The 24,594-nt window shown below is 42.1% G+C and overlaps 3 protein-coding genes across 3 annotated transcripts; 1 reads left to right on the top strand and 2 right to left on the bottom strand.

Moving 5' to 3' along the window:
* Positions 1 to 844: 844 nt before the first annotated feature.
* Positions 845 to 18,834, bottom strand: LOC118425797 (integrator complex subunit 2-like). Its single transcript, XM_035834888.1, has 21 exons — positions 18,488 to 18,834; positions 17,810 to 17,942; positions 17,372 to 17,474; positions 16,890 to 17,003; positions 16,348 to 16,478; positions 15,480 to 15,650; positions 14,925 to 15,103; positions 14,340 to 14,537; positions 13,914 to 14,019; positions 13,648 to 13,713; positions 13,291 to 13,425; positions 9,073 to 9,439; positions 8,667 to 8,813; positions 8,131 to 8,332; positions 7,492 to 7,617; positions 6,861 to 7,089; positions 6,089 to 6,199; positions 5,498 to 5,605; positions 2,283 to 2,388; positions 1,753 to 1,920; positions 845 to 1,402 (listed from the first exon to the last, which is right to left on the bottom strand). Exons 1-21 carry the CDS (start codon positions 18,784 to 18,786, stop codon positions 1,287 to 1,289), a joined length of 3,315 nt encoding a protein of 1,104 aa, XP_035690781.1. The 5' UTR covers positions 18,787 to 18,834; the 3' UTR covers positions 845 to 1,286.
* Positions 18,835 to 18,899: 65 nt separating this feature from the next.
* LOC118425799 (mediator of RNA polymerase II transcription subunit 31-like) lies at positions 18,900 to 22,109 on the top strand. The gene is made up of 4 exons (XM_035834890.1): positions 18,900 to 19,047; positions 19,477 to 19,557; positions 20,271 to 20,367; positions 20,832 to 22,109. The coding sequence occupies exons 1-4, from the start codon at positions 19,002 to 19,004 to the stop codon at positions 21,040 to 21,042; spliced, it is 435 nt and encodes a 144-aa protein (XP_035690783.1). The 5' UTR covers positions 18,900 to 19,001; the 3' UTR covers positions 21,043 to 22,109.
* A 413-nt stretch (positions 22,110 to 22,522) lies between these two features.
* LOC118425798 (kelch-like protein 3) lies at positions 22,523 to 24,588 on the bottom strand. Its single transcript, XM_035834889.1, has one exon. It carries the CDS (start codon positions 24,406 to 24,408, stop codon positions 22,786 to 22,788), a length of 1,623 nt encoding a protein of 540 aa, XP_035690782.1. The 5' UTR covers positions 24,409 to 24,588; the 3' UTR covers positions 22,523 to 22,785.
* Between the last annotated feature and the right edge of the window lie 6 nt (positions 24,589 to 24,594).

Raw genomic sequence — 24,594 nt, forward strand, 5'->3', positions numbered from 1 at the left:
GACTTGTGTGCTTCTTCTTCCAAGTGTTTGTCCCTTCTTCTTCATGTTGGTGGCTATCTTCTGCATGTGTTCACTTCTAGTGTTCAGCTTGGTCCTTCTGTTCCATCTCTCGTGCGCTTGTGCTTACATGGTGACTCTATAGTACAGGCAGTACCACTGATTGGCCATATGGATCACGTTCCATTGACCCATAGCAGGGGTGGGGGTGTTGGTTGATCTAAGTGGCAACCCCAGCTCAGGACGTCTACGAGATTGTAATCATTGTTTTGAATGGTGAGGTGAAGCCAGCAGCCCCGTGTATGAGGAGCATCAGGCATTAGTTTCAAGGGTCAAACCTCTAGCCTGGGTACCATCCGGGTAGTAGTTCACTTCTGCTACCTGTCTGGGGAATTGTACATTCAAATCTTTTGGTGGTTGTGTTATTGAGTGAATTAAGGAATGGGTTCTGGAGTACTTAGTCGAACAGGTGTTCTAACACCAAGCAGACGAAGGGCGTTTGGGGTGTTTGATGGCGTGTTCGAATGAGGGCTCGAACCCATTCCCTAATTCGCTCATGTGTAGGGACCAATCAGCGCCCTTGTGCAAAATTTGGATGATTCCAGATGTTAGAAATGTCAAGGTTCCCTGACAGAGTAGCAGAGAAAAGGCTGTATATAGTGTATAATAAACATCAGAGCAAATTTAACTACTATCCGGATAGTAGTACCAAGGCTATCAACCTCTGCATGTAAAAGAAGGATATATAAGCAAACTGTAGCACAGCAATATAAGCTAATGAAAGAGCCTAATGTCGCCTCAGTCTGAGGTCAACTGGAAAGAAAAAAGACAAGTGGTCAGATCCTATAGTCTGCTATGATTTTGAGTTCATTGGAAACGTCAAATTGACAAGGACATTGCTGGATTCCACCTTTCTTCATCTTGAAAATGAAAGGTCAAGATATATGTATGAGGTCTGAGTCATGTCCACTTGTTTATTATTACAAAGCATATATCTTATATACAACATACACAGCTCACAATATTCTTTTGAACAACATACTTCAGATTGGAACGTTCTTTAAGAAATGAAATGTTTTTAAACATATACCAAGAGGGCCCAGTCTGCACAAAACTAAAGAATATCATGGAATGCAAGTCAAGTTTATACCTTTGCCTACTGCATTTCCTATTATAAACATAAATAGTTTGCACAGTTTTTTCAAACTAAACATACACTTCTCTCTTCCTTCTTAGTCTTACTATGTTATAGTAAGGCCATTCACCATGTTGTACATGTGATTATAGCCTCATATATTTACAGCAATCAGCTGTGTGACAGCACACTGTATAGCTGTGTCCAGGGGAGCGTACTGGACCTGGCCTGACCTCTGACCTCTCTCCAGCTCTTCCCATGATGTATCGTCTGTGTGGAGAAAAGATATGATGATATTATTGCAGTGATGAAAAACAAAACATTCTGCAGTCGGCAAGGATATTAGTTTTAGGGAATTTTGAACATATGACTTTTATTCAACATGGATGCATTTTGTAGTTACATTTGTTCGTTTAAAAAAAAAATATCCACACACAAATATACACAAAGCACACACACACACGCACACACACAGACACACACACATCAACACACACACACCAACTCACAGTGAACACATACTAACTCACACATGAATACTAATTCACACACATGCACATCCAAATACATACCAACACATGCACACACATACACACACACATCCACATGTCACTACTCACCCACAGACTGTGGAGAGGAGCTGCCAGGCGAGGATGAAGCCGTGATCTGTGCCAGCTGCAGCAGTATGGACACCACATCCTGGGTCAGGGGAGGGAAGGCACGGCAGATCCGCACCAGGGCAGGCAGCGTGGCCAGGCAGAACTTCTGACGGGAATCACTCGGGAGAACTGTACAGGGAGAAAAGGATAGAACCTTTGAATCCTAGTAAACACTTAGCCATCATCACTCTACTTACAAACAGTGTAATACAAGTAAGTGCCCTTAGCAGGGAGAAGGATAAACAGTATGTAAAGATACTAAACTGTTTTGTAAACATTAAAGATGGAGGTGATAATGAGGTCAGGCCAACTCTGAAGGAAACCTTACTTGTTTTCTGTAATCACCTTGAATATACCTGTTTTCTGTAAGCACTTGAAATTAAGCCATCAACAATGCTGGAGTTCTTATTGCACTAAGCTCTTATTTGCTGTACATAGAAAACTCCCCTTTTAGACACAACCATGGCAACAAATTGATGACAGAACAATACCTGTCATGAGCGTTGAAGCGACGTTGACGGCCAGTCTTGCTAGGCTGAGCATCCGGGGAAGTGCAAACTGGTGGGCTAGGTGGGAGGTCAGCTGGATACCAAATATCTGTAGGTAGACACAACAAGTCAAGAACATGAGAAACTGTAGGGGAATAGATGGCAACACCGTTAAAGGGACCAATAGAAATTTAAAGCTAGCCGTGTTAACAATGGTGGTCAGAATCATGGAAATCACTGCTTGAAAAGCCGAGTTTACGTGGTGGAAACTCCTGGGCATGCACCCAGAAACCTGAAATGTTCGGACATTCACGGTACGTATCGAACCGGACATGATGCCTGTCCGGGCAACTGGCACACCCGAGGATGCACGTAAACGAACCACTTTGTGTCCGGCACGTGTCTATGACCCGTGCTTGACCGCGCATTTAGCCGAAATACTTCTCTATGACTATATGCCCGGACACCCGACACGTGGGCCGAGCCGCACGGATGCTCTTTGCATAAATTACCGGGCAATTATCACCTAATTATCTACCTCGACTAGAGCGCGTTCATTACACCCTTTGTTATTAAAAACAGTGTTGTTTTACCACCCCTGCCGACCCAGGATTTACCCTCCCATCCCCTTCCCATGTAGCTTGTATAAGTTTCCTTTATTCTTTCAAAATGTGAATTAACTTTGTTTCTTTTTTGTTTCATTTTTTAAACTATTTTGTATTGCTCCTGGTGGGCTCCGTCGCTCTTTTCGCTTTCAAATATTTGTCGGTCTGCTTTCATAGGTCACTAGAATCCGCGTCTTCACTATTTTCATAAGCAGTCGCCCAACTAACTGTGTAGCCGTTTCCAATTTGTTGACATAAACTCCTGTAGATCTCTCGATTTCTGCATTCCTGCTCTCACAAATTCTGTTGTCCAGGCGGTCTTCTACACAAACCGATGCTAGTCAGGAACACGGGCTTGTAAAGTTCGCATAACGGTAGTATTCAGTCCATCGTGAAACGGCAGCAGCTAGCCCTTCTCGCGTTCGACGTAGTGACAAAGACCTTTCTTGCTGAAACTCAAACCACACAAAACAACAGCTGGGCTCTTCGGTGCACCGGTTGTTACCCTTTTAAACAGAACTAGGTCCCATGGCATTGGTAGTTGAATGCAATTCCACAGCAAGATAGTGTCCGGTCTTGACGTACAGTATTTCCAAACTCTCGTTGTTCACGGGCCATGGGGCCGTCTAGCGCGCATACAAATATTTTGCTATCGGGATAGGAGCTGGGTGAAAGCACTACCTTACAGAAACATTAGGCCATCTCCGAATGCCAACTGAAAGATGGGATTGAAAGATTTGAAAATCGCAACACGTGTGCTGATTGGTCTACCCAACTGCTATGTGAAATACAATTGGCTGCGATTTATGCGTATTTGCATGTAGACAAACAAAGTAAGTCGAAAAGTCTATTGTAGCTGAATTTAGCTTTTTGTCACATGGTCGCAATTCACAGACTGTCAAACAATACAGGCAGTCAAACAATACCCACGGTACTAGGTGGCAAAGTGCAGCTGTAATTGTTTACGGTTTCAGACATCACTTTGATAATAAACGTAACGTTTTTACTCTATCCTACTACAATATTGAACTATAACCTCCTTGGTCCAACTAGATTAATCACAAAGTATAAAAACGTTACGAATCAGGCTAAGGGCCCCGACGTGCATATAGTTATTAACTACCCTGCCAGAAAAAAAAGACATTTGTTTGTCGTACAATGCATCCATATATACATGTATTACGTTCTTGCATATCCTGACAAAGAACACATTCAATTATCTACCCTACGCGTGTGTGTTTTCTGTTTATATAAACCAAGGGGACCCAGCCTTAGGCTCCTTTTAATCTCATTTGTGTATCTTGAAAACCTTTGTTACAGACTAATTGTATGTCTTATTTTCTAGTTCACTAACATGAGCTTGTCGTGTATCGTTATATATCATAAATAAACCTATCACAGAAGCTCCATAGGCTTTGGTAGAAATTGTTTGTCTTTGTGTTTGCAGAAATCCTTCCATCAAATAGAATAATCACCCTGTGTCTGGCCGGATAGCTAGACAATCATACCCTTACATTTAGTTTCAATATATATGTATGCATTTTTCCTTTTTGGGGAATGGCGGGATTTTTGTAGCCAGTAAGACAGGCGTGTCGCGTACGTATACCGACGCCATGTTTTCAAAACAAAACATTACATGTGTATTGGAGGGAGGGGGTGCCTTGTTTCTAATATACTGTAGCTTGTAGATTTTAATCCATGGGTATCTCAATCCCAAAAGTTTAACAAACTTTCAAATTCGCTGTAAGATGCTACTGCCGTATCGGACATTATTCACAGAATTGGAACGTGCATGTTTAGAACCAGTAACGCGCCTTTTCCCGCACGACCAGTAAATAAGCAAACCGAACAGAATGTTACGAAATAGACATGTTCAACTGTCAAACATTTTGTTGCACTGTAGTATCTTATAATTCATGCTGCATGGGCAAACTTTGTCATTTCTAAAGTCACTCTGCGGTACCGTAAGTTGAATATACACACGTTAACATTTTATCAGGATCATAAGCTTTGTTAATGCAAGAAATAAGATACAGAGATAAAACTTTTTCGTTTCTTTATTCCAGGGATACTTTTATACTGTTTTCCGTACCATTTTCTTTTAAAAAGCATTGATAGCAATTATCACTTGAATACACGTTACCCCTTCGCTCAAACACTTTTCAAGACACGCAGTGTGCGGGTACCGCGAACTACCGGACATGGCCGTGTCCGGCAATGATTGGGGATATTCGGCACCGGACACACCGTGGCTAGAAATTCGTTTATACGACCCGGACATGTCAAGTTCCACGGTAGTATAAGAAACCAGTAATTGCCAGAAATTCTTGTTTTTGTGCAGTGAATGTTGTCATTAATTTTTTATAGTCCTTCTTTATGTTTTAAAAGTGTGTAGCGTGCTAAGCACATATTCTAGTCAATCACAATATGACTCAAGTGCTAGAAAATAGAAAAATGTTCTTTCCTTAGAAGAAAACAATGACACATTTTTCTTTTGAGCTTTCAACTTGACCACTTGAATGGATAGCTGCAGTAATTTGCTTGAGTGACTGGTCTACAGTACATTTGTACATGTAAGTGAAGGTTCCAAATGTTGTCATGATCATTTGTTACCTGTTTCTCCAGCTGAGGCTGAGACAGCAGCTCTGGGATGAAGTCCATACAGATGTGCATGGACGGCACTCCTGCAACTGTCACTGGTAACAGCTCTGTGGGGTAACCCTGGAGAAACAAGAGAATACGGCCAATAAAAAACAACAGTACTGTCTGATTATAGCCCAATGGCAGCTAGAAATTCTAACTATTCATTGTGTATAGTTTTTACAGTAGAAACCATGCAACTAATTGCATGACGACCAATTCCATAATTTGGGGAATTGCATAGAAATCTGAATACCTAAACCATTTCCCATTCACCCAATTACAAAAAGATGGCATAATTGCATAGGCCATTATGGCATCTTGGAATACTGACCTGGACATATGTGCTAAAATAACAACAACTGTTAAAAGCAAAAATAAACTGACAAGAGTCTGTAGACTCTGTACAATGTCATCACATTGCCAAACATTTTGAAATTATCTTTGAATGGTCACAGAGAAATGTTGTTTCTGGTGATGATGTGATATCTGCATGATGTCTGCACCACAAAGGAATAATGACATGGGTTCATGCAAGGGAACACAAGTATAAACCTCTCCTACCTGGAAGTGTGTAAGTTTGGTGAGGTTGGGGTTGGAGATGAACATCTGATGCAGCAGACTACAGACCAGACACCTGATCTCACGCAGCTCCCCCAGACTCCAGCCATGGTCCTGCAGTAGGAAACAACAATGTGCTGCAAACTGAGCTGGTCTCAATCATCATGGTTCTGACCTAGGAAAAAGACCTCTAGTTGGTCACACCTTGATATGACGTTAAGGTCTAATAATAAGGTGACCATTATGTAAAAAAAATTTCTTGGGAGCAAGATGCACTTTTATTCAAAGAAACTTGTCTCTAGCAAAAGTTCTTTTGGACTCATTTGACCACATGCCATATGACCCTTTGGACTCCATTTCAAAGCTGGAAGCTCTGGGGGTGGTTACACTACAGTAATGCTAAAAAAAATTAGACTGGTCTGCATGCACCTCAAGGAATTGTGGGCGACTGGTGAACTTTCAACTTCTGGAGGTACCAAATGGAGGTTACATGGGGGTGATCAGGCTCACTTACACCTACAGTCATAAGTCTGACTGACAACTGAGAGGATGCAAGAGACAACAGCGCTCTTTACATGATGGGATGATTGGATGACTCTGAGTAATGCAGAGTGCAAGCCAAATAATGAACATGACTGGACTTAGTTAATCTACAAGCAGATCTATCTCTGGCAAGGTAATATCCAACATGCCACTGATAGATCTGTTTGGTGATTAGTACCCATGTGCTGCACACACATGCCCCTGGGTTCATCCATAATCTCCATCTCCTCACCTTGTCCTTGTCAGCTGCACACATGTCCAGTAGTATCTGTACCACAGCACTGTCCTGGGCCATCAGCAGGGCAGACTTCAGCTCCTCACGTTCTGTCTCACCTGTGCCACCTGTGCCCTTCTCTCTCTGCACCTGCGCTGTGGAGGCCAGGTGTGCATCCAGGTACGACCCTGACATGGACAGGTAGGCATGCAGCACCTGGAGTAGGATCCCCACCAGTGGAGGGCACCTGAGGAAAACGAAATGTCAAGGATCCATCTCTAAAACAGTGTACATGAAGTAGATTTATTACTTTTTTATTAGGTTCACGTTTAATTAACCCTACTTACCACCATATATTGTGATTATCATCATCCGGGTGGTGCAACAGTGTGAAGTAATCCAGCTAGACCATAGCAGTTTGGGATTTTGGGATTCCGTGCAGTTAACAGAAGTGAGCAGTAATCCGTTGTATAATTAACTGACATAAACTGTAGTATCCAGTATTTGATCATCCCTGAGACGGGTTAGCAGCAGTCGACTAGTCTTCACACCGCTCTTCCAAGCGGCCCTACCCTGCAGGTTCAGACTGGTTAGGCCTCACACTTTGATGTTCTAAGTAAATGCAACAAAACTGTAGTGGTCATGTTACCTGAAGACACTTGGCTCACATCTTAGAACAGCCAGCGGGTCCTCAGCTATGTCGTCATGAGTCAGTGCTCGGGCTGGCATCCCCATCTGTCTTATCTGCATGGCGTTGACTGTCAATGTACGTAGCCTGGTAAGGAAAAGAAATATGGGACAGTGTCAACAAATGCATACATGTATTACATAAATGAATTACAGGAACGTAAAGAGTAATACACATGTATTTCTGCATAGCTCATATAGTTATGTATATCTTCTTTTTTTATAATGATGCACAGGTGCATGGCCAAAGGGCTATAGAAACGGAGGAGGGCACCAACTTATGTACCATGACTTGTGGTGTGGGAAGGACTTAAATAACCCTTAATGTAGATCTATGCTACAGGAAAAAAATTAATCCCCGAGTCACAGGTTATGACAGGCTTAATGGTACTACTATAGTAGGTCCGACTTCGATACTCGCCATGTGCCGACCTCGTGCCCTTGGGTAAGGCACTTTAAACAAAATACCCACTATCACAGTGGAGTGACAGCTAATCTGTCAAAAAGGGTGCCCAAAACGCCTACGGATTTGGTGCACCGGTGTGCCAACAGCTGCACACTAAGAGCCATAATTTTTTTAAGGTACTATTTGTTAACTTACCTCCTGGGCATGATGGTGCTGAGACTCTCCCAGACCTGGCACACCAGCTGCCACACCTTCCTGGGGACAGGCTGCTGCAGGTACAGGGGCAGGGTGCTGACCAGCGCTGCAGCATACTCCATCTGCTGCAGGGGCTGCAGCTGCGACAACTGCTGCAGCAGCAGCATCGTTCTGGTTGGGTTCACAAACACTTCTGACAGGGCTGGCGAGGGAAAAATGGAGATCAATATATACATGTATGTCCTAGTATGGTATAACTGTTGGGAAAATGTACACTTTGAAAATCATCAGTCCATGAAGTAACAGCTATAACAGATAAGGGGGACGTTTAACAATAATGCAATTACATGTACCTGCAGTTATAGGAGATATCATCATTCATAGGCATTTATGTTTCCAAACGTCACTCTTACTTTCACTGAAACAATCATGCTACAATATATACCAAATTTCCACACACATGTATGGTACATGGACTCCGAGGTCAACCATTCATGAATACAGACAGATGTACATGACTCCTGTAACCTGCTCACCTTGCCGTAGCTGCTCCTGTGACGGCATCCTGAGTTTGAGGAGAGGTCCCACACCCAGGGACTCCACGTCTGCTTGGAGCCACGCTGACACCAGGCACAGATGGGGGAAATGGGTCACCAGTAGTCGTAACAATGATGGGTACAGACCTGGGGAAAAAAATGAACAACTTATCAACTAGGGTTCTTTGACCTCACACATTTGCCAAATGATGTTAACCTTTACAAGTATAATGTTTCTCATTAATTCTGCAAATACTAGTAAGGTCCTAATTTGCCTAAATGATATTATTTGATCATCTTCTCCCCCCAAATTCCAGGCGATACTCAAGTGTAACTGCCAGTTTTCAATGAAATATCATTCAAGAAGTACAGTTAACAGTAATAATGCAGTAAATGTCTGACAGACCTAGGTAGTCTTGCTGGTTCCTGTGAGCTTCCTGCAACAGCTGCATGATGGGAAGCCTGGTGTAGAGCATTCTGGGATACTCCTGTGGAACCTTCATGCTGCCGGCTCGACAGTTTTGTAGCCAGTGGTCACGATACAGCAGCAGGTAGTACAGCATCAGCAGCCGTGTCGCAACGCTCCACTGTTTATCTGTTGCCATGGCGTCCTCGCCGGGGAAGATGACGTCAATTTCTGACAACGCGATTGGTTCACTGGTTGCCCCCTTGGCACCAGGGGTGAAGACTGTGTTCACGTAGGTTTCGATGAGAGGGGGTAGGAGAGGGTGGAGAGGGGCACTTGCCTCGTAAACTTGGTGGACAACCCAGTCCTTCGTGGAACATATCAAAGTATCACCATAAGTATGTTAACAAATGGAAACAAAGCAGGGAACTCATAAACTGTATAAAATCTGGTGTTAAGAATTGAAGGGCGTTTATCAACATATTAGAGTATCAGTTTTTTTCTTCTTCATAGTATCACGGGGTTTGAATGTGAGAAAGCAGATCACAACTATCTGCCCCACAAAAATGAAAACCTCTTGGTGAGTTTGTCAGTAACATGATTGTTGTAAATTCTACACACATCACAGTTATAAGATATTTCTTTTTCATAAATGATTTTTTTATTGATTCTTCAAGAAAAGTAACTTTGGCACATGCATGGCATGAAACTAAATGTTTTAACACAAATGAGAAAACTACAGAACTGATGAGTACAACAAATTAAATACTAATTAGTAATAACACATAAAGTAACTAGAAAGGCCGACATTTGCTTAAGAGCAAATACAGCATATTTCAGCCATACCCCTTCCCACGCAACATTGGACTGTTCCAAATCACCCCTGCGCAAAAATGGAACATCATCTTAACAGTACATTATCCCCCAAAGTGGACTGGTATTGTGAATTGATTCCAGGTAAAAACAGAGCTTGCTTCTATTTTTCAGAAAATGACAATAATCACACCTTCCATTCAGAAAATTTTCATCATGACTGAAAATTGTTGAATGACTTCATGTAATGTCATTAACAATTTTCAGTACGATAACTAGGTGTAAGTTTAAAAAAGTATAAGCTCTTTGTGATGTTGGTACATTTATTATTGCAGTGAACTTTTTTTATTCAAGTAGGGCATACGATTTAATAATTATCAAGCAGGTGCAGGTACTGTAGGAGCGTTTGTTTTCTTCAAGCTGTAAAACTGTTAAACTGTTTTACTTTGTATGCAATCAGCCATCGAGCCTATTCTTATTTTAGTTTAACAACTTCCTGCCAGACCCGGAAGATACGATTGAACCTTGTTCGAGGATTTATTTTCGTCTGTCTGGTCAGTATGTTCATACCCTGGCGCTGAGAGTGTTTTATTGGGCTGAAACTCTGGCAGTTTAAAGTTACTTACAATTTAAATGTTCAAAGTTTATGTCAAACAACAACAGCACTAGGAAATGTGGCCACTATAGACAGGTGGTCACTATAGAGAAAATGCTGATCTATTGACTAGGAGCCATACGTTACACATGATTTCAGTACACTGATCATTAATCATATAAACATTGCACAGGTAAGCCAATTGTTTACATGTACAATTAAGTTCAAATAATTCTGAAGAGAAATATTGATGAGAAAATAATCATTCTCGCCACTGTCTAACTTATAATTACGTATCAAAACTAAACGCAGATTTTCTAACTAACGCACCTTTCGCCGACTTCATCAAAGGACCGCCGGCTATCAATCAAACACGGCTGTTGATTAGACTTAGAGTTTCAAACAGTCATGTGCTGTGTGCCAGTTGACAGCGAACTTCATGCTACGTGATGTTTTACATTGCTTGGACCTTCTTTCCTACAGCGGTGCTTCTACAAAATATTTAGACTGTAACACTGAGTCCCACATGTTTTATAGAATAGAATTTGACGCAGAACAGCGTTTTTTGCTGGGTATTTTTCTTGAAACATGTCCGTGGGAATATCAGCGAGGCGGCGACGTAGGGATATCAGACCGTCAACAAAAGTCGCACGGCGGCTAACGGCGCAGCGAAGATACTAGCGCTATAAATAAGCGCTTCAACTAAGGATGGCAACCCGTACAATATTTTTGTATACTGTTGAGCTAAGTAAAGTTTGTTGTTTATGAGGTTTTAGTTGTCTTTGAAGGTTTGACCCGAAATATTTTAAAGTCAAACTGCTGAAGAGAAGTAGGTGACTGCTACGATTATCGTAGATATGGCCCTAAAAAAACTGATAAAAGAAGCCTTCTCAATAGTCTAAAATGCAAGAGCTTCCGGGGGGGGCTTCGCCCACCTGGGTCCCCCCCACAGTGGCCCTGCCCTTGGACCCCGCCAGGGACATTCGGCGGCCCCCGGACCCCTGTCCGACGCTTTGAAAAAATCCTGGCGAGAAGTCTGTACGGCCTGAGTCTTCAAGTTAACGTATTGTGTGGTCCCGCTTATGAATATTAATTAGCCTTCGCTTTCCTCTTTGCTGATTGGCTGAACCATTAATTGAATTAACTCTTCCTGCCGGCTAGACGCAGGTGCAGATGTCGGCTCTGTGGGGTGAACGTCCGAAAGGTCATGGCATGGAGAACGAAAGAAAACCAATTTCCCCTAAAAAAAGTGCTGTAATTAAGCCTTTTACAGTACTTTATGCCAAAAAGTTTGCTTGGATCATTTTACCAACTATCTTATGCCTATCTATACCAAATGTTACTCATACCAGGGTACAGGGGTGCAAAATATACCGTTATAAGACCGTCAACAACAGTCGCACGGAGCTAACAGCGCAGCGAAAATACCATCGCTAGCGTTTCAACTTCGGATAACAAGTTGTAAGTACTGTTGAACTCAGTACCGTTAAAGTTTGTTTTTAGTTGCCTTTGACGGTTTGACCTGAAATAGTGTTACGCTAAACTCCTGAAGAGAAGTTAAGTGACTGCTGCGATTATCATAGATATGCCCCTAAGAACTGATACAATATAAAGCCTTCTGAATAGTCTAAAATGCGAGAGCCTTAGGCGGGCTTCGCTCCCCCTGGCGGGAACACTGCTATATACGGGATCATGAGGCCCCGCTTATGAATATTAATTAGCCTTTGGCCTCCTCTTCGCTGATTGGCTAGGTCTTTGATTCAATTAACTCTCCGGCTGACGCGCACAGATGTGGCTCTGTGCGGGGTCACGGAAGGTCACGTCAGGAGGCCAAAAGAAAACAAATTTCCCCTCAGAAAAGTGCCAAAATTAATCATTTTAAAGTTGTTTATGTCAAAAATTTTACCTGAATCTTGTTACCAAGTATCTAATGCCTATCTATACCAAATTTCAGGTCATGTAATTGTAATACCAGGGTACAGGAGCCAAAAGTGTCCTTTTTTGGTCAAAAATTGGCCAAAAATCTCAAAAATAAGCATTTTCTTGCACTGTACACCAAAAGTGTTATTGAATTTATATGAAGGGATTATCAAGGCACATCTGTGTCAAATTTCAGCTCATTCGGTTGCAATACTAAGGTACAGGAGCCAAAAGTGTCCTTTTTTGGTCAAAAATTGGTCAAAAAATCGCAAAAATAAGCATTTTGTTGTACTGTACACCAAAAGTGTTATTGAATTTATATGAAGGGATTATCAAGGCACATCTCTGTCAAATTTCAGCTCATTTGGTTGTAATACCAGGGTACAGGGGCCAAAAGTGTCCTTTTTTGGTCAAAAATTGGTAAAAAAATCGCAAAAATAAGCATTTTGTTGTACTGTACACCAAAAGTGTTATCGAATTTATATGGGGGCATTATTAAGGCACATCTCTGTCAAATTTCAGCTCATTTGGTTGTAATACCAGGGTACAGGGGCCAAAATACACATTTTTGGTCTAAAATTGACCAAAAAATCTCAATAAAATCATTTTAGAGGCAGATATGAAAAAACTGAGAACAAAGCATCAAGGTATTGGCCCATTCTACCCCTGTGCCAAATTTCAGGTCATTCGGTCCAGGAACGGCGGAGATGAATCACTTTGAAGATTTGACAGGAGAAAGAAAGAAACATTACGAATACAATATATTTCACCATACTATGTATGGCTGAAATATAATAAGACATTTGCACCACAACTACCATTCCAGTACATGTGTATAAAGAAATTCATATCAAAGAAAACTAATCAGTCCTAAGATGTTTGTTGCTGACCTTGATCTTGATGCTGTGCTTGCTGAAGGCTCTAGTCCTGAGCAGCTGCAGGATACAGTGCACTGGGAGGTACCCGGTGTTGTGGGCGCTCAGACTGGGGGTCACAGGGACAGTCACTGCATGGGCTGTAATCACCTGGGGAACAGAGAAATACATTAGTTCATACAAAAGTAGACAATGTACAAATTTGTTAACATTAACTAGTACATACATGTTAAAAGAAAATAATGTAGGGAGTGTATGTCATGATTGATGGTATTGAAGTTTTTACAACAAACACAAATTCAGAGTGGCATTTGCACTATGCATATGTACTTTGCAAGTCTTCTTTTCTTGGTAAATTGAGAAGATCTGTACCTGTTCAGGGAACACTTCTTGTGTGAAGATTGTCTTCAGTCTGGCCAGGGAGTTTCTGCTGGAGATCTGGAAAATACACTATACATTTAAAAACACAGACTACAAATCTTAGTACAGACAAACATAGCTTTTGATTCTTTATAATCATGGCTACATTTACAGCGATTCGGCTATCTTGACCCTTATTCAACCACAATACACTCAATTTCAATAAGATTTCTACAAGGTCACACAAGAAGGGTGCAAATGAAATTTCTTCCACCCACCTTCATCCCTAGAGTGTTGGACACCAGGTCAGTGATGGCCCCTATCTGATTGCTGTGGAAGTGCAGTGCTACCAACAGTAAGGTCTCTCCACAGGAGGCACTGCCTCTGCAAGAACACACCATTGGTTAGGGGCTGAAATGTTGGAGAACTAATTGTACATCAGATGTGATACGCAAACACATTATACTTTTATCATTTGACAGGTAGTTCCTACTACCAAGAGAATTTCAGCAAAATCTATTCCGAAGTAAAGATGTTTGGAGTCAACCACACTGCATAAATGTGAAAAAAAAAACTTTCTTTTCACTTGGAGAATTGAAGACTAGAGAAACAAGGTAGAGTTTAGGGAGAGAGAATATCTAGAGGCATTTCAAACAAGACTTAGTAAACAAACAATGGAGAAGTACAAGTTAGTGTGTCCTTACTGTGGTAGGCTAGCCGTCTCCTTCACCAGTTGTTTGAGCCATTCTGCTGCCTGTTTTTCCTGCTCCAGGCCCATCAGCAGGTGTGGTGATGCCAGCAGGGCACACAGAGACAGGCACTGTAACCGGTCACCTGCGGGCACCCGTGGTACAGGACTGGTGATCACATTTAACAGGCACTGGGATTCCTCCTCACTCAACCTGAGGACACAGCATTCACCAAAAAAAAAAAAAATTCATATCCAAAACAAACAGGTTGCATATGCATACAGTCTAAATTACTATCTAATGATGGCATAATACATAACAGAATTTAGTGCTGTGTAGCAAAAAGAAAACAGACCTGAAAAAAATCAGTGAACCGGATTTTGGACCGAATAGAAAATGACCAGATCACATTGGCAGGGGTTTACATGCTTTTGACCAAAAAGGCATATACAATAAATTTCTTCAGCTTTTAAGATGACAGAACCTATACTGATTCATATACATGTACAAGCTGCATTAAACATCAAGTTGTACAATAGACTAAATAATGGGGAAAAAGATCTAAGTTATATGTTCATTCTGGCAGTGAGTAGAGCATACTTGAGCCCAGCTATCCCCTTGAGTGCACAGTAGAGCCTGAGCAGTGCGCTGGCCTGGACAGCCCTCTGGCTGGGGATACAGGCGTCTCCGGACTCCCTGCAGGGCAGGATGGACTGCAGCTGCTGCAGCAGGGTCTTCCGCAGTCTCTGCACGACGGAGACGTTCCATCCTCGGGAGTGCTGGCGAGCAAAAAAGACTGGTGGTTACATGTATGTGAAGGCATTTTAATGGTGCTAAACAATAATATGCATAAGCATAAGCATAAAGGATTGCAGAAGTGAACATTTCATCTAAATATCAGTTCTTTGCTCTTTCCTCGGGTTCAGTCAAAATTAGATCAAGACTAATTTGTCCCAATTTGAGATATCTTTTTTTTTCCTTTAGTCTCTTAGTCAGAGTGCTGGTATACATGGATACAGGACTTCGGGGTGACAAACTCCAATCTGTCATGCTGGACAGGAACTTGTGGACAGCCTGGTGTCATCTGTTTGAGGATGAACTGAGCTAAAGCTGATAAATAGTACTATTTAAGTGAAATAATGGCTCTTTCCCTACCTTCTGAGCATTTCTGAGGAAGGCAGCTAGCCAGGCCCTGACCCTGCTGTCACTCCCCAGCAGCACCCCGCTCACAAACGCTACAATCTCACTGCACACGTCACAGGAGTCCGGGCTCAGGTGGTCCAAGGTCAAGGTCACAGCAAGGTCAGGAAGGGCACAGTGTTCTACCTGGGTACGAAAGCAGTGGAAACAGATAAGTTATGACCGAAGGATGACAGTCTTTTAATACATGACATCAGGGTTATAGCCAGCACCCGTCCTTCGAAACGTTGGAAAAAAATGTTGCCCATTCCGTCCTCTGTGACGGACAAAATCGATATATTATATCGTATTCCTTGTGTAATTTTTCATCAAAACAAATGCCATTGAACAGCTAAGTCTACCAGCAAAACTTACACCTCAAAATGCAGGAAATAAAGTTTCAAAGGTGCTAGATTTAATTTCCAGGGAGTATATGCCCCTGGATGGCACTTGATAAGATTCAAAATCAAGGGGACGGAAAATGATTTTAAGCTGGCTACAACCCTGCATGACAGTGATTTATAACTAATGTTAAGGGCTGCAGTATCTTTCGGGTCCTACGGTACACATTTTTGTAAGCTGTTATATCTGCGTATCAGAAGAGCACATTGAACAACCGACAATACACTATACCTATTGATAAGAGTAGAGGCATGACTGCATGTGTGTGATAGGTTCAAACCTATCAGCTCCTAGCATAACTTGTACTTACCAGCTCTAAGTGTAGAACTGGTATATTAGCTTTGCCATAAGGTAAGTTACTGGTAATGATGAAGATGAAATTTTGAAAAGCAGACACAATGTACTGCATCTAAAGGCTGCTAGACTGTTTTATGGAGCTTACCAGCATGCCTCGGACAGTGGCTGCATGTGAAGGGTGCATGACAAGCAGCTGTCTCAGCACAGCTGTTCTGCGCCTGCCCTCCATACTGTCATCCTCCAGGTGCTGGGCCTTAGATACCAGGGAAAGGGACACTGGGGGCAAAACATATGGTTTGGTTTATTTATTCATTTATGAATCTTCAGGAGAGTCCCTTCAGTTAATGTAACTGATTTCCAAGGGAGCCCTTACATGTACAAGTACTATAACTCATGGCATTGAACAACTTTGCTTCAATGCTTTAAAAATCTTTATATCATATAATATGTTACTGTCGTAATGACTTGAGTATTTGTCTTACATTCCATAGGCCCTGAGACTGACCTCAAACTACGCCATACCAAAGAGCTTTTAAACAAATGGCACAAGTCTCAAGTCTCACCAAAAAAAAAACGAGATTGGAGCTGCCCTTATAAGTACCATATGGAAAGAGTTAGAAAACTTAACAAGGGAAGGAGAAAATAGAGGAAACAAGCTGTGTAGTAACATATTCAATGACATCCTACCTTCATGGAAGCTATCTGGTGCATTGGCGACCAGCCTGCCTAACAGCCACAGTCCATTCTTGACCCTGAGTAACCCCTCTGCTACCTTGCTGATGGGCAGGAGGGTGGGGAGTTCTAAAATACCAACAGTTACGCAAGGAGTTTAGTACAGAAACATGTGAAGAAGTTCTGTTGACAAAAGCAATGAAATTCTGTCAGTACATGCCGTAACACCAAAGCTGGAATAAACTGCTACAGTCAAACCTGTGCAAAAAGACCACCCAGGGTAGCAATAAAATCTGGTCTGTGTGGACAGGATGTCACTATACTATAGAAGATTTTTTGGAAATGGGAAAAATTATCTACAGGACAACCAAAAAGTGGTTTCATGTAGAGGTGGTCACTTGAACAGGTTTAAGTTTAATTGTACATTTTGGTCATCATGTACATGTAGAGGAGGCCACTTGTATAGGCTGGACTGTACATTTTGTGAAACTACTGACCAGCCTGTGCCACACACAGCACATCCGCTATCTCCTCCAGATGGGACTGACTCTCAAACAGTTCACAGGGACGCACATAGAACTTTGCTTCTGAGCTCTCCGCCTGCAAAATAAAGCAACATATGAAATTAATTTGTTTTTCATCTCTATGATCATAAGCCCAAAAACTTCATAGCCCTGTCAGCTGTACTATAAACTTCTCTACATCAGTACTGTACATACATGTATCTATACAGATGCTATGATACATGTAAATTGTAAATGTTACTGAGAGTATAAAAAAGTAACCAGCTCTAGCAAAGTAATCACAGACTAAGTTTACACCTGAACAAGTGCATTTTAAGATTATAAGAATATGAGCATGATTTATAAATCTAAAGATACAATTACACTTTAATAATATGGCACTAGAAGTGGTATGCTTGAGACATGATTTACCAGCCCCATCAGAATGAGCAGTTCCCTCAGCACCAGTCGGAGGCGGCTGGCTGCATCGCTGCGCTCAAACTCCAGGGCCAGGCCTGCCTGGGACGTCAGGGCGCTCTCCAGCTCTGATCCTCCCAACTTGGACCTGAGAAATAATAGAAAAATACATGGTATACACAACGTTACTGATAATGCTCATTTTCTTTATTGTTGTCTAGTCTTGTCAATCAGCTAGTTGGTCAGTTATGACACAGTGACACCCTCTGGATGTACAGCGCTGCGCCTCTGGCCATACCCTGTATGAGCCCCATAGCCATAGACTTCCCATACAATATATGTGTGTGTGCATGCATGAGATTAACATTAGACAAATAATGTTAGATGTTATGTGTATTTGTGTGTGAGCAGGCATTCAAGTGTGAGCGAGAGATTGCTGCTGCTGCTTATTAAAGTTGTAGCCACAGTGCTGAACAAAAATAAAAGGGCAACTCCCTGATATGCTATCAATTTTGACTCTTGGTGTTTGCATTACAATAATAGTACACATTATAGATACAAGTGCATATCGCGTGCAGTACAATAATGATGCGCACGTTGGCGCTTCTTCACAATGACATACCAGCGTACTTCAAAAACATATTATGCATCAAGCACTGATCACAATAGCTGGTGATACTACTTAAATCTAACCTGATTGCTTGTTCTTTTCTTGCATCTTGCTCCAACGCGTGGAAGTCCACGGACAAAAGGGCAACGATTGAGTTCACTGGTTCGTGTGAAGAGAGGAGCTTCAGGATAGTTTTACGGTTCTGGGCCCAGCGCTGGCTACCGTCCATGGCCGCGCAGAGTGACATTCTCACCAGGCAAGGCAGCAGGCAACGGACTTCTTCTTCTGAAAGAGTCGCCATCAGATCGACGTCGACGCCGTACACGGCCTGGAAAGACCGCGGAGTCACTGCCATCGGCACAACTCGTCTGGGCGCCGCCATTTTTGTTTTCTCCTATGGGAAGACCACATAGGGATGAAGTACATACTGCATGGTTATAAAGAAAACATACTTTAAAAAATCTGAATCAAATGGTTTTGCTTCCATGAATCAACACAAATGCATTTCAACTTATCCTTTTAAAATTTTTTATTCTAATTTTACTGAAAATGGTATAGTACGTATCTTTATAAATAATTTTCAGAATTGTGCGACATATGTGGACTTGTAAAGTTTCCATCATGGCGTCCAGCAGGGGAAAAGGTGAGAGAAAATCGTTTAGTTTTCTTCCCCAAGATAACTAGATACTGAATGCAAACGATATCTTACTAATGTAAAATATGATTTGTCGTTAAACTAGTGAAGGTATAAGCCCAGGTGCTTTGCAAACAACGGAATCTAAAAAGACGTATGCATCCGGGTAGAAGGGGGAGGGGGGCGAAAAATTGGGTATAATATTTTGTTGACAAATTAATCTTTTTTTCTTGTGGTGTAAAATAGACGGTATCATAACGACTGTACTTTAAACCACTGTTAGATAAGAGCTACAGTATTTTCTAACAGCACTCAGTCATATATTATGTTGCCAGGAATTTAAAACAAAACTCCTACCTGGCTGAAAACACTGTTCATATCAGATTTAATATTTCCCAATCTCATCCCTTATCTGTGTTGTTTATATTGTTGATACAGAATCAGCTGAGCAGGCCAAGCTGAGGTTTCAGGTGGAACTGGAGTTTGTGCAGTGTCTGGCCAACCCCAACTACCTGAACTGTATGTAAACATCACTAGATATGTAATGTCAGATATCTGTTGTTTCATTCTGTTAGGTTGAAGTGTGTTAACATGATCCTGGCATTCCACATTTTCATAGTTTATGCCTGTGAGTCTGTGCTTGGACTTAACATCTACTGTCACATTGCTTGCCATCATAAACCCTTTGGCAGATTCAAGTAATTGTGTGTGAGCAACAGGAATTTTGAGTACAAATATGTCAAAGGTGAAGGCCCTTCAGGCCTCTTGTAAAAAAAATGTAAACATTCCACCATTTTGTAGGTGACAATTACTTGTGGACATAGTTACGCAAATGGAAACAATTGTTGAGACAAGGCAGTTTATGTCCCTAGGACCTTTACCTTTGACATATTACCTATGATTCCTGTCGCTGTCTCATGTGTACATAAACGTGCATCAGAGAAAAGGTTTATTGCCTCGAATTTAGTATTTTTCAAAATCTTATACCACTATTTACATGATACATGTAGTTTCTCCACTTAAATACAATGTAGTTCATTGATGAGGATTTGAAGTTGAGTTTTACTTGGAAACATGCTGCTAGGACAAAAGGTCATGAATAAAATGTATTTGGTATTTTATGTTATTGAACTACTAGACAGCCACCTTATATTTATGATACAGAATACAAAGGGCATGTCATATTTAACACTTGAAAATACATAGCCGGTAACATGTTTTCTTGATTGCAGTTCTTGCCCAGAGGGGATATTTCAAAGACCAGACATTCATCAACTACCTGAAGTACCTTCTGTACTGGAAGCAGCCTGAATATGCCAAGTATCTTAAGTAAGTAGGAATTAGTGGTGTCTTGAATCTAGAGGTCCTTGGATCATATTCATAACCTGGTGACATCAGTTCGTTTACAGGGGCTTCCATACTCCCGTCCTAGTTAGAAATGGGGAGTATTGGAGCCCTAAACTAACGAAAATGGCACCCAGGCTATCAAATTGTGCAGGTCCCAATCTTGTTCCCTTGGGAAAGGTACATGTAGTTCGACATTAGTTTCCTTACTCCACTTGTATAGGACATGAAGTTGAGGTCGTACGTTTCAGGGCAGCCACTCCTCCAGTATGCTATAGAATCCTCCACATTAATTAGTGTAGGGGTCCTTCCCAGTGTGAGTAGATCAACCCTATCAGTCTGTCTTATGCATCTTGTACTTACCGTACATAGATGATATGTTATGCCTTAAAGTGCTGGTAACAGCAGGTTATAGTTTATACATACAAACAAACATCTTCTCTCTCCAGATATCCGCAGTGCTTACACATGGTGGAACTACTGCAGTATGAAGCCTTCAGGAAGGAGTTAGTGAACTCACAGTGTACAAAGTTCATAGATGACCAGCAGGTCCTCCACTGGCAACATTACACCAGGAAGAGGATGAGGCTCCAGCAGGCTGCAGCATCACTGGGCCAACAGATGGCTCAACAACCAGATCAACAGGGACCTGCATCATAACTATAGGGGTGGGTTAGCCTGGTACTCAACCATATTATACTTTATAGCTCCTGAGTCTTTGGGATAGGACAGCAGAGACTCATCAGGAGCTATAATATGGCTGGATACTAGGCTGGGCGTGGATGACTGGACTGGACTGGAATATCACTTTGGATTGGTAAAAACAAAAACTAAACCTTAGTGGACCAGTTAAGGACTGGGACAAAAAAAGTTCAAACTGGTACATTGAACACATAGACTAAAACAAAAAAACAGATGCATGTACCTAGATTATTACATGTACTTTGCCCCATTATTTCTCTTGGGCCTAGATATCAACATAAGAATAGGACAAAAAGAAAACTTATGGGGCAGAGCTGAACTTGTGTTAACCTACTACTAGCATATGATAAGGGGTCTGTCTCTCAACATGTGACAGACCTGGACCTGAACCAGATCTGGACCCGAAACTAGAAAGTTTCAATGGGGGTAGGTTCCAGGTACTAGCGACCGCCTCCAACTTTCTGCAGCCTGCCTGCTGGAAAGGCAGCTGCATTAGAACTGCAGGGATGTGGCTCAAGATGCTTCATCAATGTGTGAAGAAGGCAGATTTATTTTTTTTTTATTTTTGCAACCGACATGCCTAACAACAGATTGTGAAATATACATTCAGCAAAAGGAGGAAAGAATGGGAGAAACATAATAGTGTTGTGTAAAGGTGCTTATGGTAACGTGTTGTTACTGATGTGCTCTCTGGTAGCTATCTGGTTCATATTGTTAAGTACATGTACATGTACAGATATATTTAAAATATTGGACAAGTACACATGTATCTTCAATAGGAACCCATGTGTATGAGATGGTGTCCCAGGAAAGTGCTCCTGTTGTATATACTCCATGTCCATTATTGTGATTTTATATCATTAATCGTGAAAGGTCTAACCATAATTTCTGTGAAATTCAATCTTGTATGTGTATGTTGTACAGTAATGTGTATTGAGAAAGTTATTAGATTGATAAAATAGCTCTGTGCACATTCATTATGTAACTGCATTTAAATTATTAACTTTTATTCATCTAGTACACTTTGTATCATCATAAAAGAAGACATTATGGTAGAAATAACATATAAATGTATATCTTGTGTTTCACTACCTTTTGAAAAGATTTTCAACATATGGACTCCGACCAGATTCTTTAGCCTGGGTACCATCCCATTTCTACCGGGGCTCCTTACACTCACTTCCCTAAAAAAATAGGGGTAGCGAGTGTAAGGAGCCCCGGTAGAATACGGATGGTACTCAGGCTACAGATTCTTATGCAGGGAAGAAAAAGCGATCTCCCCAGCAAAAGATCCTAGTTCATATGTTGAAGATTGTGAATAGGCACTCCCCTCAAAAATGAATGTCTCCACTCCCAGAAGGCCTGCAAAGGAGGCTATAGATTGCATAATCAAGGTCTATCCATGTCAGTCAGGGGTTTCACAGCTTGGCTTTTTGGTTGTTGCCAAATTCTGTCTAGCATCTAAGCTGCATTTGTACTATACATGTTACTCATACAGGAAATAGATCACATGTAATGTAAGAAAAAAATGTGTTTACAGGCTCCATTGACTATAATTACTGTGGAGTTGAACACTAGTATACATAAGACAGAAGCATGATGGCCTTGGACATTTCTTGCTTACATAGGCCAACTGTCCATCCTTGGGCATAGACCATGGCCTTGGACAAAACTTAAGTAAATAACTAATGGTGCCATTCACTAAACTGTCTCTGCTGCCTTTCCTTCTTTAATAGAGATGTTGCTTTCCTGCCTCTCAAAGAGGTCCAGATCTCTGCAAAACCATCCAAATGACAGTTTGTCCACTGTCACAGTAACAGGGTTCCATACAGAAAATGGCAGATCTGTTACGGACTCTTGGAAATGTTCCCCGCTGTCATCGTAACGGTACAGGTAGTCATGAAACTCCGAAGACCACTGGAACAAACTGCCGTACTGCCCAGTGGTGTACACATGGGACAGTCTGTTATGATCAGGACGCTTCTCTGTGGTCCCGTTTACTGGATTGTATAACATGGGTCTGGTGGCATTAGTTTTCCAAATGAGGATTTGGTTTCCGTACACACCAGCAGCTTTGACCTGCACTGCTGTATCCTCCACTGTGTTCCATACATTTGAGGTTGGGTCATAGAACTTGAATTTTAGGGTTTCACCGTCATTTTCCTTAGAGTCTTCACCCTCCTCAGAAAATAGACCTGTGTCTGTCGGGTCCATCCCCCCCAGAAGGTACAGGTTACCATGAGATACACATGCTTGTACTGTCATGGGAACATCAGGGCACGGACAGCATATTGTCCATGTGTTTGTGTCTTCTGTGTACATTTCCACACTGGTTGGCTTGCCGTTCTGTTGTCCTCCTACCACGTACAGTCTCCCCTTTTCCACAGCAGAGATGTGACCATAGCGCCCAACATGCATGTCAGGAAGCTCCTTCCATGTATCCTGGAGGAAGCTGTAGGTGTATGCACACCTTTGCACACCCTCAGGATTATTAATGTCTGTACTCCCACCAGTGACGTAAACAATGTCGCCTTCAACTGTAACAGACATCAGTGACAGCTTCTGGGGCATGCGTGTTACCTTCCTCCAGCTGTCATCCTCTTCATCATAACATATCACATCACAGACTTCTGCTTTCTGGGTCTCTTGGTCCTGCTGACCAAAAAGGACAACGATTTCATGTGTAGCACAGCGGCGAATTTTCATCTGTTGATCGCACCTTCTTTCCTGCAAGTAGACCTGACTGTTTGTGATCATCTCCAAACATTCGTTTGCCTCCAGCACCAGTGGATGTTGCGCAAGTCTCTTCAGGGTGGACAGTCTCAAATGTGTCAGTCTCACGCAGTGCAGTACTCTTGGGAAACTGGGGAGGCGCTGTTGTGTGTTATGGTTCACCCATTTCAAGACAGCGGTGAAAGTGTCTTCTTCACTTTTAATCACGAGTTCCTCACTGTCTAGTATCTCTTTCACTTCGTTCTCTCCCAGTTCCAAGAAACAGGGATCCTCCTTTGCGGAAGAGAACTGTGTGATGACCAAATTTCTGGCCCTGTCTAGCAGTGTCCAGCAGCAGACCGCTTTTGCTAGCACCATAACCCCGATGCAGTTACATGTATCCAAGTGACTGTCTAGATACATTTCACATGCAGTTTGGATGGCAGAGAATTGCCACATGTTTGCAGCCAATAGCAAATCTTGTACCCGTTCACCATCTACTTCCACCTCCCCTGTGTATAGATAGCCGACAAGTTTCCTTAGCTCTGCCATGCGGATTCCTGACAAACGTATTTCATCCTTTCCGAACTCCGACATTTCAGTCAAGAACATGGCCCTGAAGACGGGATTCTTCGCCAGAACAAGCCGGTGGCAAGGCAAGACGCCGTCGTCTACGCAAATATTTACGTCAGTGAGTTTGGCGTCCCTCCAGAAGTCGTGAAAAGTCGCAAGGGAAGTCTGGGCGTAGTCGGCCTTTGTACAGCATAGGGGACTGTCGGCAGATGCCGTCTGCGTCCC

Source organism: Branchiostoma floridae, chromosome 11 (assembly GCF_000003815.2).
Source record: "Branchiostoma floridae strain S238N-H82 chromosome 11, Bfl_VNyyK, whole genome shotgun sequence".
In the NCBI taxonomy this organism is placed as follows: Eukaryota; Metazoa; Chordata; class Leptocardii; order Amphioxiformes; family Branchiostomatidae; genus Branchiostoma; species Branchiostoma floridae.

Excerpts from the sequence above, each read along its gene's own strand:
- LOC118425797 (XM_035834888.1), bottom strand. The coding sequence starts at position 18,786 with ATGGCGGCGCCCAGACGAGTTGTGCCGATGGCAGTGACTCCGCGGTCT. Across the intron at positions 15,104-15,479 it reads TCCTCAGAAATGCTCAGAAG|CACTCCCGAGGATGGAACGT; the intron begins GTAGGGAAAGAG and ends TTTGCTCGCCAG. Across the intron at positions 8,814-9,072 it reads GAACCAGCAAGACTACCTAG|GTCTGTACCCATCATTGTTA; the intron begins GTCTGTCAGACA and ends TTTTTTCCCCAG.
- LOC118425799 (XM_035834890.1), top strand. The coding sequence starts at position 19,002 with ATGTGGACTTGTAAAGTTTCCATCATGGCGTCCAGCAGGGGAAAAG. Across the intron at positions 19,048-19,476 it reads GGCGTCCAGCAGGGGAAAAG|AATCAGCTGAGCAGGCCAAG; the intron begins GTGAGAGAAAAT and ends TTGTTGATACAG. Across the intron at positions 20,368-20,831 it reads GAATATGCCAAGTATCTTAA|ATATCCGCAGTGCTTACACA; the intron begins GTAAGTAGGAAT and ends TTCTCTCTCCAG.
- LOC118425798 (XM_035834889.1), bottom strand. The coding sequence starts at position 24,408 with ATGTTCTTGACTGAAATGTCGGAGTTCGGAAAGGATGAAATACGTTTG.